General features: G+C 43.8%; 1 protein-coding gene across 4 annotated transcripts in view; it reads right to left on the bottom strand.

The window, feature by feature from the left end:
- Positions 1–841: 841 nt before the first annotated feature.
- dlg4b (discs, large homolog 4b (Drosophila)) overlaps positions 842–14,849 on the bottom strand; it is a 61,782-nt gene continuing 47,774 nt past the window's right edge. For 2 of the 4 annotated variants that reach the window (XM_035993848.1, XM_031316283.2), the window contains 11 exons: positions 12,861–13,129; positions 10,167–10,269; positions 8,514–8,610; positions 7,556–7,732; positions 6,762–6,799; positions 6,628–6,675; positions 5,036–5,137; positions 4,790–4,962; positions 2,438–2,547; positions 1,497–1,588; positions 842–1,313 (listed from right to left, as the gene is read on the bottom strand). In XM_035993848.1, the coding sequence (XP_035849741.1) occupies positions 1,207–1,313; positions 1,497–1,588; positions 2,438–2,547; positions 4,790–4,962; positions 5,036–5,137; positions 6,628–6,675; positions 6,762–6,799; positions 7,556–7,732; positions 8,514–8,610; positions 10,167–10,269; positions 12,861–13,129 (1,316 nt within the window). In that variant the 3' untranslated portion in view covers positions 842–1,206. The other 2 variants (XM_031316285.2, XM_031316284.2) reach the window with 2 other exon arrangements.

Genomic DNA, 14,849 nt, shown 5'->3' with positions numbered 1-14,849 from the left:
GCATTGTTGTCCAGACAATGGGGAGTTTAGGGTGTTGTAGTCCAGACAGAATTGAGTTTAGGGCATTGTAGTCCAGACTGAAGTGAGTTAAGGGTGTTGTAGTCCAGACTGAAGTGAGTTTAGGGTGTTGTAATCCAGACTGAAGTGAGTTTAGGGTGTTGTAATCCAGACTGAAGTGAGTTTAGGGTGTTGTAGTCCAGACAAAAGGGAGTTTAGGGCGTTGTTGTCCAGACAAAGGTGAGTTTAGGGCGTTGTTGTCCAGACAATGGGGAGTTAGGGTGTTGTAGTCCAGAGATAGGGGAGTTTAGGGTGTTGTAGTCCAGACAGAGGGGAGTTTAGGGTGTTGTAGTCCAGATAGAAGTGAGTTTAGGGCATTGTAATCCAGACTGAAGTGAGTTTAGGGTGTTGTAGTCCAGACAAAAGTAAGTTTAGGGCGTTGTAGTCCAGACAAAAATGAGTTTAGGGCGTTGTAGTCCAGACTGAAGTGAGTTTAGGGCGTTGTAGTCCAGAAAAAAAGTGACTTAAGGACATTGTAGTCCAGCCTGAAGGGAGGTTAGGGTGTTGTAATCCAGACAGAAGGGAGGTTAGGGCGTTGTAGTCCAGACAGAAGGGAGTTTAGGGAGTTGTAGTCCAGACAGAAGGAGTTGTAGTCCAGACAGAAGGGAGTTTAGGTCATTGTAGTCCAGACAGAAGAGAGATTACAGCATTGTATTCCAGACAGAAGGGGATTGTGGGAGATGAAGAACAGCAGAGCCCCCTCTAGGGTGTTGTGGTGCGGGCAGAGGGGGATTGTGGGTATTGTAGTCTAGTGTTTGATACTTTAAGCCCTGAATAGACTGTGTGTTTGAGCCCCATCATTTTATTTACAGTCACACAAGTCTTTATGTACACTACACACAAACACACACGCACACACACTCAAGCACACACACACACCATTTTCACATCACGTAAATAAATAAATAAATAAATAAATAGATAAATAAATAAATAAATAGGATATTATAAATACTTCAATACCAACTGAACTCTACAGTCCTGATTCATTATTCACTGATCAATCATCAAAACATCTTTCTTAGTTCGACAGCATCCGTCCAATCACCACGTGGCTCATCTTCACCCCGTAGAAAGAAAAATAAGAAACCGCCAGGTCACGTCGGCAGTTTCCATGGAGACGGAGCCCGTCGTTGGCAGTGCATCCAATCAGAGCCTGTCGCGAGCGGGAACCCAGATGTATGGGCCGCTCTGCTCCTCTATGACAGCTTTGACCAGATGGTAGACCTCCTCGAAGCTGTCCCCGTGCACGATGGCTGCATACACACACACACAGACACACAGACACACACACACACACACACACACACACACACACACACACACACACACACACACACACACACAGACACACACACACACACACACACACACGTTAACACCAAACTGAAACTATAAAGTTTGTCTCGTAGCTACATGAAGTGTGTGTTGGTTTTTACCCGTGAAACACTCGAGGAAGTCTTGTTCCAGTTTGATGGCTCGATCCAGAGCTTTCCTCGCCTGATCCTCCGACAGACGCTTATTCAGATCCCTGCACACACACACAGACACACACACACACACACACACACACACACACACACACACACACACACACACAGACAGACACACACACACACACACAAACAGTATATCTTTTATATTTGTTGCTGATAACATTAGTTATTTGTCAGAGAGTACTTATTTCATGACCTCAGTCAGTGTGTTTACATGACTACAGGATATAGTAATCCTCTACAATAAAACCTCTAACAATGTGAAAGCTCAAACCATCTACTCATTAGATAGACAAGGAACCCCCAAACACACCTGCAATATTTACAAGGGCATAAAAACACAAATCAACTAAACCAGTATTGACCTATTGGACACAAAAATACAACCAGGTCTCATATATTGTGCAATAATGAGTGTAAGAGCCATTTTCATGGATTGTGTGTGTGTGTGTGTGTGTGTGTGTGTGTGTGTGTGTGTGTGTGTGTGTGTGTGTGTGTGTGTGTGTGTGTGTGTGTGTGTGTGTGTGTGTGTGTGTGTGTGTGTGCTTGTGTGTGTAGGTCACAAGTTGTCCACTAGGTGTCACTATTTTACTTTGGGTATTTAGGAAGGAACCTGTTGCCAGGTAACTTGTATGTTGTTAGTCTGAGGAGCACAAATAGTGATGTGTATGATCTGATGAAATGTTTCTGGAGCTTGATGGATGGATGAAAATGGGTCAAATGTGACCCCCAAGGACAACAGGTGGGTTAAACTGTGTGTGAATGCAATTTAACCCTCCTGATTTTACCCTGGGTAAAGGGTTTACATGGTATTTGGGATACTCAAATATAATCAGGTTTTTAAACTGCGTGTGAATGCACTGACTGACGGCTCCCTGACTTACAGGATGTTCTCCAGGGATCGTGGTCGGATGAAAATGGCGATGGGTTGAAGCTGAGCGGCCTGCAGCCTCCTCACAGCGTTGGCCGACACGTCCAGGATGCAGTGCTTCCCCTGATGACACACACACACACACACACACACACACACACACACACACACACAGAAACACGGTTACCACAGTAACTGTAACTAGGGATGCACCGAATCCAGATTTTTGGGGTTCAGTCAAATACCGAATCCACTGGTTGAGATTCTGCTGAATCCTCGTTCCATCCTCAGTCCATGAACTCAGTAAACTCATTAATGAAGTAAACAGTGACTGTCCTTCCTTTGCTATACCTGAAGTTGCTGCATTCTGGCTGCTGTCTGTAGATTCCTTCATCACAACTCGTATTCTTTCAGATGTTTCATACCAGATGTTGTAACAGCGGTGATGTTGTGTATAGTTTAGGGTCCTCGCCACCACCAGACTAATCAGCATTACAAATTGAACATGTAACTGGACTTGGATGGTCTTCTTTTGACTGAAAGTACTGCCAAACTACACTTTTTCTGCTCACCAGTTCCATTTTCACTTTCTCACAACGCATTGAACGCTCCACCTACGTGAACACCTTACCGTAATCAACGGTGCCGTCATTACGGTGACCAGCGTAGCGCGCGGTATGGTGGGAAACAATTCTAAGGTTTGGCAGAAACCCAACCCTGTCAAAAAGCCCAATATTTAGCCGAATCTGAAGCCGAATCCTGGATTCGATGCATCCCTACCTGTAACACCATATTAGATTAGATTCAACTTTATTGTCATTGTGCAGAGTACAAGTACAAAGACAACGAAATGCAGTTTGCATCTAACCAGAAGTGCAAAAAAGCAGAAAAGTGCAACGTGATATACAAGTATAGACCATAGACAGATAGACAGATCCCGTTGCTCTGGACGGAGACCAGTGAAGGATATTAGAAGAACTTTTCCGGTGATGGCTGAGCGTTACTAACCTGACTCCGCCAGATGGATTGCTTCGCATTTGCTCGGCATATCCATCTGGGAACTTTCTGTTGGAGAACTTTTGGGAAGGGGCGAAAATCCTGGTTAGCTGATTGGATAAACCATCCGTCTATCACCACCTATGTTGGTGGACGGGCCAAATCAACCAATCAGATCAACGATATATCAAACTCTTGCCGAAACCAGTTGGGAGAAGAGCAAAAACATCTTTTCCTCTGAGAAAAGCCTCCAGTGCAGTTTTTTGCTCTTCTTTCAATGAAGGAATACGTTCTAATTCGGATAAAACTTGCGCGATAGCTACGCTCATCTCATCCGTGGAAGCCGCCATGTTGTTTAGACTGAACAGTCGCTTCTGGTTGCGTCACACCTAAATCCACCTCAAAACCAAGCTGATTGGTCGGTCGTTTGGCGAACGGCTCCAAATTTTCTCTGTCTCAAGATGCCAGACTGATCTCCGAGTGGAAAACTGGAGCTCGCGAGATCAGGACGGTCTCACGAGGCTAGAGTGTTACTGACCAGCCTCCAACTGAGCTTGAAGATGTAGATGTGACGTGAGCAACCTGTCTGAAAGTTGGAAGTCTTCTGGTAGCTGTGCCAAGAGAAATCTCAATCATTCCCAATCTAGCAGAGACGGAGAGCGTAGGTATATGTAAGGAGATAACATAGACACAGGCTAATTATTGATCACTAAAATGACGTTAATTAATGTTAACGATAGTTAACAGCCATAACGTGAGCTACAAGGTAATGGAGCCTTTTATACATTGTTGTGGTTCTTTAGAAATAAACAACGGACAAATAGAGTCTTTAAACTCTTCAGATGTAAAGTTATTCTCTGTCAAAGTGACGTCAAAATGAATGGCAGTCAATGGGATGCTAACGGGAGGTAATGGCTTGTTAAATGGCTCCATAGGATCTACGCGTTATGAGGAGAAGCTTACCCCCTTGGTATAGACAGGTGGTGCATATGCAGGACAAGAAATATATTGCAGTATTATAAGAGCAGAATACATATGGCTATGTAATATGAACAATGTATGAACAACATGTACAGATATGTCCAATGTAGTAGCAGTGACATTATACTAGTAGTAAGAATGATATAGATATATGCAGTGTATTAACAGAATATATAATAAGAAAAACAGAATAAATATGGATATTCTGAATGAACCATATAGACAGATATGTACAGTATGTACAGCTATGTGCAGAGTGGTAACATTATAAGAGCAGTAGAATCAGTGTATGTGCAGGATGAATAGTATGAAGAGCAGTGACTATGTATAGGTGTGATTACAGTATGTGTATGTATAACCCTGTCCCCACGGTGGCGGCGAGCCTCACCTGCTCGGCCACCTGTCGGACGCTCTGCACCGACGTCCCGTACAGGTGGTTGTTGTACTGCCCCGCCTCGATGAAGCGGTGCGACTGGATGTCTCGCTCCATCTGTTCCCGTGACGACACAAAGTGGTAGTCCCGCCCATCGGCCTCGTAGTCCCTCTGAGGGCGAGTCGTGTCTGCGGAGAGAGAGAGAGAGAAAGGTCACTTCCTGTTTGTGTGTGTCATGTTTTCTGTGTTAACGAGACTTACGAGGAACGCAGGAGCCGAACTTGTCCGGGAAGTCAGACAGCAGGTCATCGTTGACGCGGTCTTTGGTCGGCCCCAGGATGATGACAGGACGGGCGTAGTCCACTGCAGACAGAGACACAGGAAACTTTATTAACACCTGTCTTTATCAACAAACACACAGTCACCAGGACAACAACAGAGACACAGGAAACTATATTTAGATTAGATTAGATTCAACTTTATTGTCATTGCACAAGTAAAGACAACTAGTACAACGAAATCTAACCAGTAGTGCAATTATTAAAAGTGCCTTTTCTTTATAGCAGTGCTTAAAAAAGAATGCAGTATGATCATGTTAGTCCATTATTAAAGTGCATTAGCAAATAAAGTGCATAGATTTCTGAGAAATCCGACAGTCCATAGTCCATATAATAGTAGCGACAGAATGCAGTATGATCATATATAGTACATTGTTGAGGATGTGTTTAGGTCCAACTCGTCACATTCTGACTCTTGGTCAGTGGCAAAAACCATCCTTTAGTGTCTAATTTTTTTAACCCCGCCCACCATCTTTTCCTAAGTCTATGTCATGGTTTTTAAATTTGAAGTCCTCCTGTTTGCTTAGTTATGCCTGTGTCTAACTCTGCCACTCCCATCTGCCTGCCCTCCCATCACTTGATTCACTTCACCTGTTCATCCTCCCCACTCAGCTGTTCCCCTTCACTCAATCATAGCCAGATTATCTCAGAGCTTTTGCCCTAGCTTTCCAGTGTCTTGTTGTTTGATCTGTACCTAGTTTTTGACCCTGCCTGTTTATGCTTTTTGAACTTCACCCCGACCTTAATCTTTTTGTACTTTTGCCTGACTGGAGTTTTTCATCAAGGGAGAGACATTTTGCTTCTACCTTTTGGCCTCATGAGTTGTGCTTTTGGGTTTCCTTTGTTTCACCTTAACTGTCCCGTTAGTATGCCGCATGTCAGTTAATGTACCTTTTTTTAAATGACGCCAAATCGGTTCTAACCGAGATCGTTAAAAAAAGTGACGTCAAGAGTCCCGACCCAAAAGGACCGACCAAGCCAAGAGCGAATGACTTGAAAGCCCCCTGCGTCTGACTGAGACGCTAAAGAAGACTTTTTGCGTCAGGAACAAATGCCAAAGGCACTTGACCAAGGATTGGTTTCTGACGCGCCGGGAGTGAGAATGAGGTGCGATAAACGGAGACAAAAGACGATCAGGGACAGGTATTTTCTGTTTGCATGGATGTTGTGTGCTAACTCGTACGGATAATGAAATCAGGATGTTGGGATCATCGTCCTCTCCTTGTAGCTGTGTGTTTCGATGTGGTCGTTTTCCGTCTTTTGGGGTCATTTTGTGTACGTTTGTGTAAGTAGTGTTTATTCTTTCTCGGGTCGTTTTGTGTCTCATTTTCTGTCTTTGTGATTATGTTGTGTATCTTTTCGTTTTGAGTATCTTTGTGGTCATGTTGAGTCTCTTTGTGTTTGTGTTGCGTCTGTTTTAGGGGCCCCGGATCATTTAGATCCGTGCAGTAAACTCATGTGTAAGAGACAGACTGTGCAGTTACCACTAAGGTCAAAGGTCAAAGGTTTCCTTACCTTCAATCTGAGTGACGAGCTCGTAGCTGTGAACAAACCCTTCTCGACCTGCGAGCAGAAAACACTCCGTTACAAACTGAACACGTTTTAATTCACTCACTGTTTCCTGTTTGTTAAGAGAACAGAAGTTGTACCTTTCCCCTTCATGCGTGACCACTCTTTCCTCTCCACTCTGAAACACAAAGACACCGTTTGTTCACATCAGGATGTATTAAAGGTCCCATGGCATGAAAATGTCACTTTATGAGGTTTTCTAACATTTTTTTTAACATTAATGTGAGTTCCCCCAGCCTGCCTATGGTCCCCCAGTGGCTAGAAATGGTGATAGGTGTAAACTGAGCCCTGGGTATCCTGCTCTGCCTTCGAAAAAATGAAAGCTCAGATGGACCGATCTGGAACATTCCCTTTATATATATTTCCCCCTATATAAAAGAGACTTCAGATACAGTATTAAGGGACCACTAAGGCCTATATAAAAGAGACTTCAGATACAGTATTAGGGGACCACTTAGGCCTATATACAAGAGACTTCAGATACAGTATTAGGGGACCACTAAGGTCTATATAAAAGAGACTTCAGATACAGTATTACGGGACCACTAAGGTCTATATAAAAGAGACTTCAGATACAGTATTAGGGGACCACTAAGGCCTATATAAAAGCATCCAAAAAGCAGCATGTCATAAGACCTTTAAAGTTATAATTTATGACAGATCTGTGCCTAATATAGAGGCCACCATGTGTATCTGAAAATGTTATAAAGTGACAGAAAGTTCACAGTTGAAGCTTTTAGCTCATAGAAAAACAAGTTTGCAAAGAGAAACATTTAGTTCTTCTAAACTTAGACTTCTTTAGACTGAAACTGTGGAGGATCCGGTACGTTACCCTGAGGAACTCCTTAATAAACGTGAATGATGTTATATGAACCTGTGTTTGGACGGGATGTATCCCAGTTCCTCCATCTCGCCCTGCTGGTTCACCCGTCTGGCCTGCCACCACTCGTCGTCGCCGCTGTCCATCACATGAAGAACCTCGCCGAAGTTAAAGTCCAGAGCCTGTGAGAGGACGCCGCAGTCCCACTGCTTATCGTAGTCAAACAGCGCCCTGAAACCAGACACCAAAGGTTAAAAGCTGCTTATTGTAGTCAAAGTCTCCTGAAACCAGAAAACTAATGTTAAAAACAGTTTATTGTAGGCATATTTCCCCCCCCTCTGGACTGGTTGGATGGATGGCTTCAGGTGAGTCAGGTTATCTGAGTAGAAAGTGTCTGTAGTTTGTCTGAGGGTTAAGGTTCAGCACTGGGTTGCACCAGCTATGCGCAAGTTGAAACGTAGACTAGTTTGAACGTAAGTTGTAACTTAGAGTTTACGCACTACTAACATATTGAGGGTTGCACCAGCTGAAATAGTTCTAACGTAGGCATAAGTTACAAATTAAATCTTACACCAAGCACTTAAGGCCTCTTTACAGTCACCGTTGACTGCTAGTCTCTCTGGTAAACTTACTGGGTTAAGATGAATTATTTTATGGTGAATGAAAGGCTTGATCCCACCAAGTAGGTCATTGAATCATTGTGCAGACATTCTGAAGTATTGAAAGTGCTTCTCTTCACCATTGTTTACCTTTTTCTTCTTCTTCTTCTTCTAGTCCATAGAAATAGTAAAGTCGATAGCCTTTCCTCATTAGCGCCACCTCTGTTCAAGAGAAGACTGCAACTACTGTCGCGACCACCATGCACGAGTATAAATAGTTACGGCGCTCCCATGACTTCACACTGGCGTGCGACAGGTCGGAAACGGCGAGTATACCGGACGTCTTAGTACGTATACAGTCCTCCTTAAGATCTGTTGGCACGTTGCAACAGGCTGCAGGTGAGTCAGGTTACCTGAGGTAGAAGCTGCGGTTGGCTCTCAGACTTCCAGACGAGTTGTTCATCATCTGCTCTCTCAGGTCGTGGATCTTTGCTTCGAAGCGACTGTACTCTGCACACAACAACACAACAACATATCAACACAACAACACAACAACACAACACAAAAACATATCAACACAACAACACAAAAACATCACAGATCAGACGCTGCTCGCATTTAAATAACTCAGTTTGATGTTAACATTGTTTCAAACAACACGATTAAAGGTGCTCTAAGCGTTGTTGGGTGACGTTACTTCTTGTTGACGTTTGAAGTATTGTCAAACAAAACGGAGGCTAGCTCACCCCTCCCTCCTCCTCATCCAGTCCCCTCCCCCTCCCTTCCGTGCTTCCTGAAACATGAATGTGCATTGTGGAAGTAGCCTACGTGCTAACGCTGCTGCGGTGATGGCTCAACCAACTCCTTCTTGTCGGTTATTGGCTGGAACGCTGGAAGACTGTTTGTTATCTGGTGCAGGTTGACGCAGTTTGTTTTTGTTGGCGTTTGTGGAGCCTGGGCTGTCTACAGAGACCACATTTTTTTTTACAGTGTGTTAAGGGGACAGGCAGCTAGCAGATAGTGAGGAGATGGTTGCTGTATGTGACAAAAAATGTTGTGGCCTTAAAAATGCGTGACATCGCTTAGAGCACCTTTAACTGCCAGAAACAAGGACTACAGGTAGGACTGTTAGGCCGCTTCCACAGCTGAGCAGTTTGATCAGTTTTATCTGAACCCTGGAGCATTTGTGCTGATAGTCTGGTTGGTTTGAAGGGATGGCAACGTTCAGATCCATAAGCTTTTGTGAGCACACATGGCTGGTCTTCTGTGTTTGGTGGATTTGAAAGTGCAGTGTGAACGCAAACCGAACCAACCAAAAGATGAAACAATGCTGCAAATTCACCCCAAATTGCCCCTAGTCTACCAAACTACAGGTGTGAAAGTGCCCTTAAAGTGCAAATGTTCCTCGCTGATTCATCCTTTTTAACTGCTTTTTCACATGCAAGTCGAGTTAGGATGTAAAAATAGTAGGGATGCACCGAATCCAGGTTTTGGCTTCGGATTCGGCTGATTATTTGGCTTTTTGACGGAGTTCGGTTTCTGCTGAACCTTAGAATTTTTTCCCACCAAACTCTACGCTTGCACTAGGCGCGCTACGCTGGTCGACGTAATGCGCCGCCGTTGATTACGGGAAGGTGTTCACGTAGGTGGTGCGTTCAATGCAGCAGGCTGTGAGAAAGTGAAAATGGAACTGGTGAGCAGAAAAAGTGTAGTTTAGCAAGAAGGCCATTCAAGTCCAGCTACATGTTCAATTTACAATGCTGATTTGTCTCGTGGTGGCGAGGACCCTAAACTATACACAACATCACTGCTGTTAAAACATTTGGTATGAAACATCTGAAAGAATACGAGTTGTGATGAAGGAATCTACAGACAGCAGCCAAAATGCAGCAACTTCAGGAAGGACAGTCACTGTTTACTTCATTAATGAGTTTACTGGGTTCATGGACAGAGGATGGGACGACGATTCAGCAGAATCTTAACCAGTGGAATCGGTATTCAGCCGAAACCCAAAAATCTGGATTCAGTGCATTCCTAAAAGATACAGGTGTGTGTCCATGTCTCACCTTCAGGTCTGTACTGAGCCACGATGGTCACCGTTTGTCCGGCGTTCTTCAGAGCTGCTGCTGCCTGTTCATGTGTCGCATACCGGAGATCCACACCATTCACCTGCACACACACACACGCACAGACACACACACGTATGCACACACACACACACACACCCACACAGACACACACACACACACACACACACACACACACACACACACACACACACACATACACATACACACACGCACAGACACACACACACACACACACACACACACAAACATACAGACACACATGCACACACGGACACACAAACACAGACACACATGCACACACACAGACAGAGACACGCACAGACACACACACACACACACACACACACACACACATGCAAGCACACACAGAGACACACGCACACACATACACACACACACACACACACACACACACACACACACAGACACACGCACATACACACACAGACACACGCACAGACACACACACAGTTTAAGTATCCAAACCTCAACCTGAAACAGTAAAGTCAGTCTGACACCTGGTGGTGACAGCAGGAACTGAAGTTCGGCTTTGGAGCATTTTAACAATCTTTTAAAATACTTAGACTGACATAGTTCTTTTGTTAATGCCATAAAGTTATTATTAATATCAATGGATTAAATTTCTTTCTGTGTTCTCACGCAGAGGACCTGGTCCCCCTTGTTGTCTCTGATACCTGAGTATGTTTCCAGATGTTTCCAGATGTGTGTGGGTACTCACGCTGAGGACCTGAGTATGTTTCAGATGTTTCCAGATGTGTGTGGGTACTCAGGCTGAAGACCTATCTGAGTATGTTTCCAGATGTTTCCAGATGTGTATGGGTACTCAGGCTGAAGACCTATCTGAGTATGTTTCCAGATGTGTGTGGGTACTCAGGCTGAAGACCTATCTGAGTATGTTTCCAGATGTTTCCAGATGTGTATGGGTACTCATGCTGAGGACCTGGTTGGGTATCATTTGGGTTTTGTCCAATACCGCTAAATTCTTAAAACGATGCCGATGCCTGAACCGAAACATATATATTCATAATGTGTATAATATAAAATATAAAAAACAAAACAGTCAGCGACATTAAAGAACAGCTTGTTTATTACTAAGGCCACATGGTCAAAATTTAATGAATGATTAATAATGTAATAACTATAACTTATAACAATAACTTATTTCACCAGTAAATTGCTGGTAAATGACAAAAACAACCACCAGATGGAAAATGGTATTTTACAATAACTTTGAATGCACCACAAGGCTGGCGAGTTTCAAGTAGGGTTGGTTATCGTTTGGATTTTTACGATTCTGATGTCGAACCGGTACTTTTAAAACGATTCTGATTCCTAAACCGATTCTTGAAAAATTACAGCAAAGAAAGGCTCTTTTATAGAGTTTTTTTTTTAAAAATTTATTGAAAATTATTTAAATTTAACAATATATTAACGTTTTAAAGTACTTAAAGCATCCATATTATGCTCATTTTCAGGTTCATAATTGTATTTTGAGGTTGTACCAGAATAGGTTTACATGGTTTAACTTTCATATTTTTGTTATACTGCACATTGCTGCAGCTCCTCTTTTCACCCTGTGTGTTGATCTCTCTGTTTTAGCTACAGAGTGAGACCTCTCACTTCTGTTACATCTTTGTTGGGAGTCACACATGTGCAGTAACTAGGTAAGGACTACTAGCTAGAAACTAGCGCTGCTAGCGGTTAGCCACCTCATTCTCAATGGCGAAACACTGCTACAACACTATAGAACTATTTACATGTCCCTGTTCTGCAGGTATTCCACGCAAAGTTGGAAATGCGCTCCCGTTTAGAAGAAGTCTCCTGGCTAATCCTGCCTTGTACTGACCGAATTTGGAGAAACCGCTAGCTGATGTGGTATTAGCTAAAGTGGTTAGCACACACCAAATGTTTCGGCCAATGACGTAGACGGCCCTGCCAATTTTGAACAACTCACCCAGATACTGAAGGCAGGACATATTCAGAAACCGTATCTCACTCAAAACAGCATGGATGGTTTTATTCCCAAGTTTGTATGTGTGTGGAAGCACCAGAGACACAAAATAACTCCCCAAATCCCAGAAAAAAGTTTTTTTTTTTTTTTTCATAATATGGGCATTTAAAATATATAATAAGAAAGAGAAAGTGTGATATTTTAACGTCCGTTTTGGAGAGACAGAGGGAAAATATTTCAGTCGACACATTAAGTGGAACCGAAATTTGCGTTCTAATCCGGTCTGATTCCTACCAGTTGCCTAGGAACCGGTTCTATAGTGGAACCGGTTTTCGGTACCCAACCCTACTGAGTATGTTTCCAGATGTTTCCAGATGTTTCCAGATGTGTATGGGTACTCACACTGAGGATCTGGTCCCCCTTGTTTTCTCTGGTATCTGAGTATGTTTCCAGATGTGTATGGGTACTCACGCTGAGGACCTGGTCCCCCTTGTTGTCTCTGATATGTGAGCATGTTTCCAGATATTTCCAGATGTGTATGGGTACTCACGCTGAGGATCTGGTCCCCCTTGTTTTCTCTGGTATCTGAGTATGTTTCCAGATGTGTATGGGTACTCACGCTGAGGATCTGGTCCCCCTTGTTGTCTCTGATATGTGAGTATGTTTCCAGATGTGTCCAGATGTGTATGGGTACTCACACTCAGGATCTGGTCCCCCTTGCGCAGCTCCCCGCTGAGGTCTGCCGGCCCCCCGGCGAGGATGAAGGAGATGAAGATTCCCTCGCCGTCCTCTCCTCCGACAATGTTGAATCCCAGCCCGGTGGAGCCACGTTGGACGCAGACGCGCCGAGGCTCCCGGGAGTAATCGTCCTCTCCCATCATGCCGCGGGGGATAGGGGAGTATCGCCGTGGAGACGGAGGACCGAGGGCTTGTGGGTAATCGCACATGTAGTCCGGCTCCATGTAGGCTGCAGAGAAACAAAGAAAAGCATGTCAAGTCAACTCAAGGCAAGTCAAGCCAAGTCAACTCAAGTCCAGTCCAGTATAGTCCAGTCAAGTGGGTTTTTATTGTCATTTCAACCATATACACTGTATATAATGAGACGAAACGTTTCACCGTGGCTCAAGTGCTGTTACACGCTGGGCATGCGGTTACATTTAAAAGATATAAAAACTACATTTGAGACAGGCTACATTTAGTGCACACACATTATAGCTAGGGTTGGGTACCAAAACCCCAGCAGGGGTTGGAGCTGATTCCGTGGTCTGTCCCGGGACCATGGTCTCTTGCAGGGACCAGTGGTTACTGCCACTAGGGGTGCTAGAGACACTGGTCACGACCAGCTCATCAGTGGTCGCGACCAGTTGCTCTGTGGCACGGAACAGTGTTCTTTGGCACGGACCAGTGGTCACAACCACTAGGGGCGCTAAAGACACTGGTCGCGACCAGCTCCTCACTGGTCTGCCCTGTGGTCCCTGTGGTCTGTGAAGCAGCTTTAGTATTTTCTCCCCTTTCCTGTCGTTTTGGCAACACTGTTAGCTGGATAAATGTCAGAGATAATAATCTTTTGTCTATAAGATACACTATATCAGATATATTATGATTATTATTGTTATTATTATTGATTATGAAGATCCATGTGGTCAGGACCAGCTGGTCTCTGGCACAGACCAGTGGTCACAACCACTTGGTGTTATGGGTTGTTGTGTTTTATCTTATTTTGGTAGTCTGTTTCTGTTCTGTATTTTGCTCAGTTTCCTGTTTTATTTTGATAGTTTGGTGTTCTGTCTTGTCTAGTCTGGTTTTACTTTATGTCTTGTGTTTTCCCGGCTTTTTTGATTGTACTGCCCAGCCCTGATGTGTTTCACCTGTTTCCCAGCCTTGTGTCACCTGTCTTGTGTTTCCTCGTTACCCTGTGTATTTAGTCTTTGTCTTCCCCTTGTCTTTTGTCAGATCATTTTGTGTCCTGTCGTGGCGTTCTGTGTAAGTCTGTATTTTCGTCTCCTGTCTGTATTCCTGAGTGATTGCTCCTGTCCGTGTTTTTGCTCCAGTCTCTTAGTTTTGTGCTAGTCTTCCCAGCGGTCCCTGCTCAGTTTTGTTTTTTAGCTCTGTTTTTTCATTCTGCATTTTGGACTACCTCAGTTATACTCCTTATGTTTATTTTTCTGCGTTTTCACTATTTTTGTATTCCTGTTGGTTTTGTACCCTGGATTTTTGTTTTTTTGAATTAAATCTTCACATCAAAACTATCCTCAGTTATCTGCCTCTGCATTTTGGGTCCGCATTTTCACCAGCCACACTTAACTCTAGGGGCGCTAAATACACTGGTCGCAACTAGTGGCACAGCGGTCATGACCAGCTTCTTACTGGCACAAAGGGCACTAAAATGACTGGTCCTGTCCATCTCCTCTGTGGTCTGTTCTGTTGTTTGGACCAGTTGAGTCATCTGTGGTGTGTTTGTTTGTATTTATTTTTAATACAACTTTTCACGTTTCTCACTGTGTTAGCAGAATCGCCTAATGTGAGAAGCCATAATCTTTTGTCTATCCAATGTTATTGATCACTATTATTAATAGAAATCATAATAACAATGATTAAGTTGTATGAGTAGTACTATCGATTATGCAGGTCAGTGTGTTTGTGCCCTACCTCACAGTCCTGACCAGCTCCTACCTGGCACGGACCAG

The sequence above is a fragment of the Sander lucioperca genome, chromosome 17 (assembly GCF_008315115.2).
Source record: "Sander lucioperca isolate FBNREF2018 chromosome 17, SLUC_FBN_1.2, whole genome shotgun sequence".
In the NCBI taxonomy this organism is placed as follows: Eukaryota; Metazoa; Chordata; class Actinopteri; order Perciformes; family Percidae; genus Sander; species Sander lucioperca.
The sequence above is the reverse complement of the archived record's forward strand: the minus strand, read 5'-3'. Positions and strand labels throughout refer to the sequence as shown.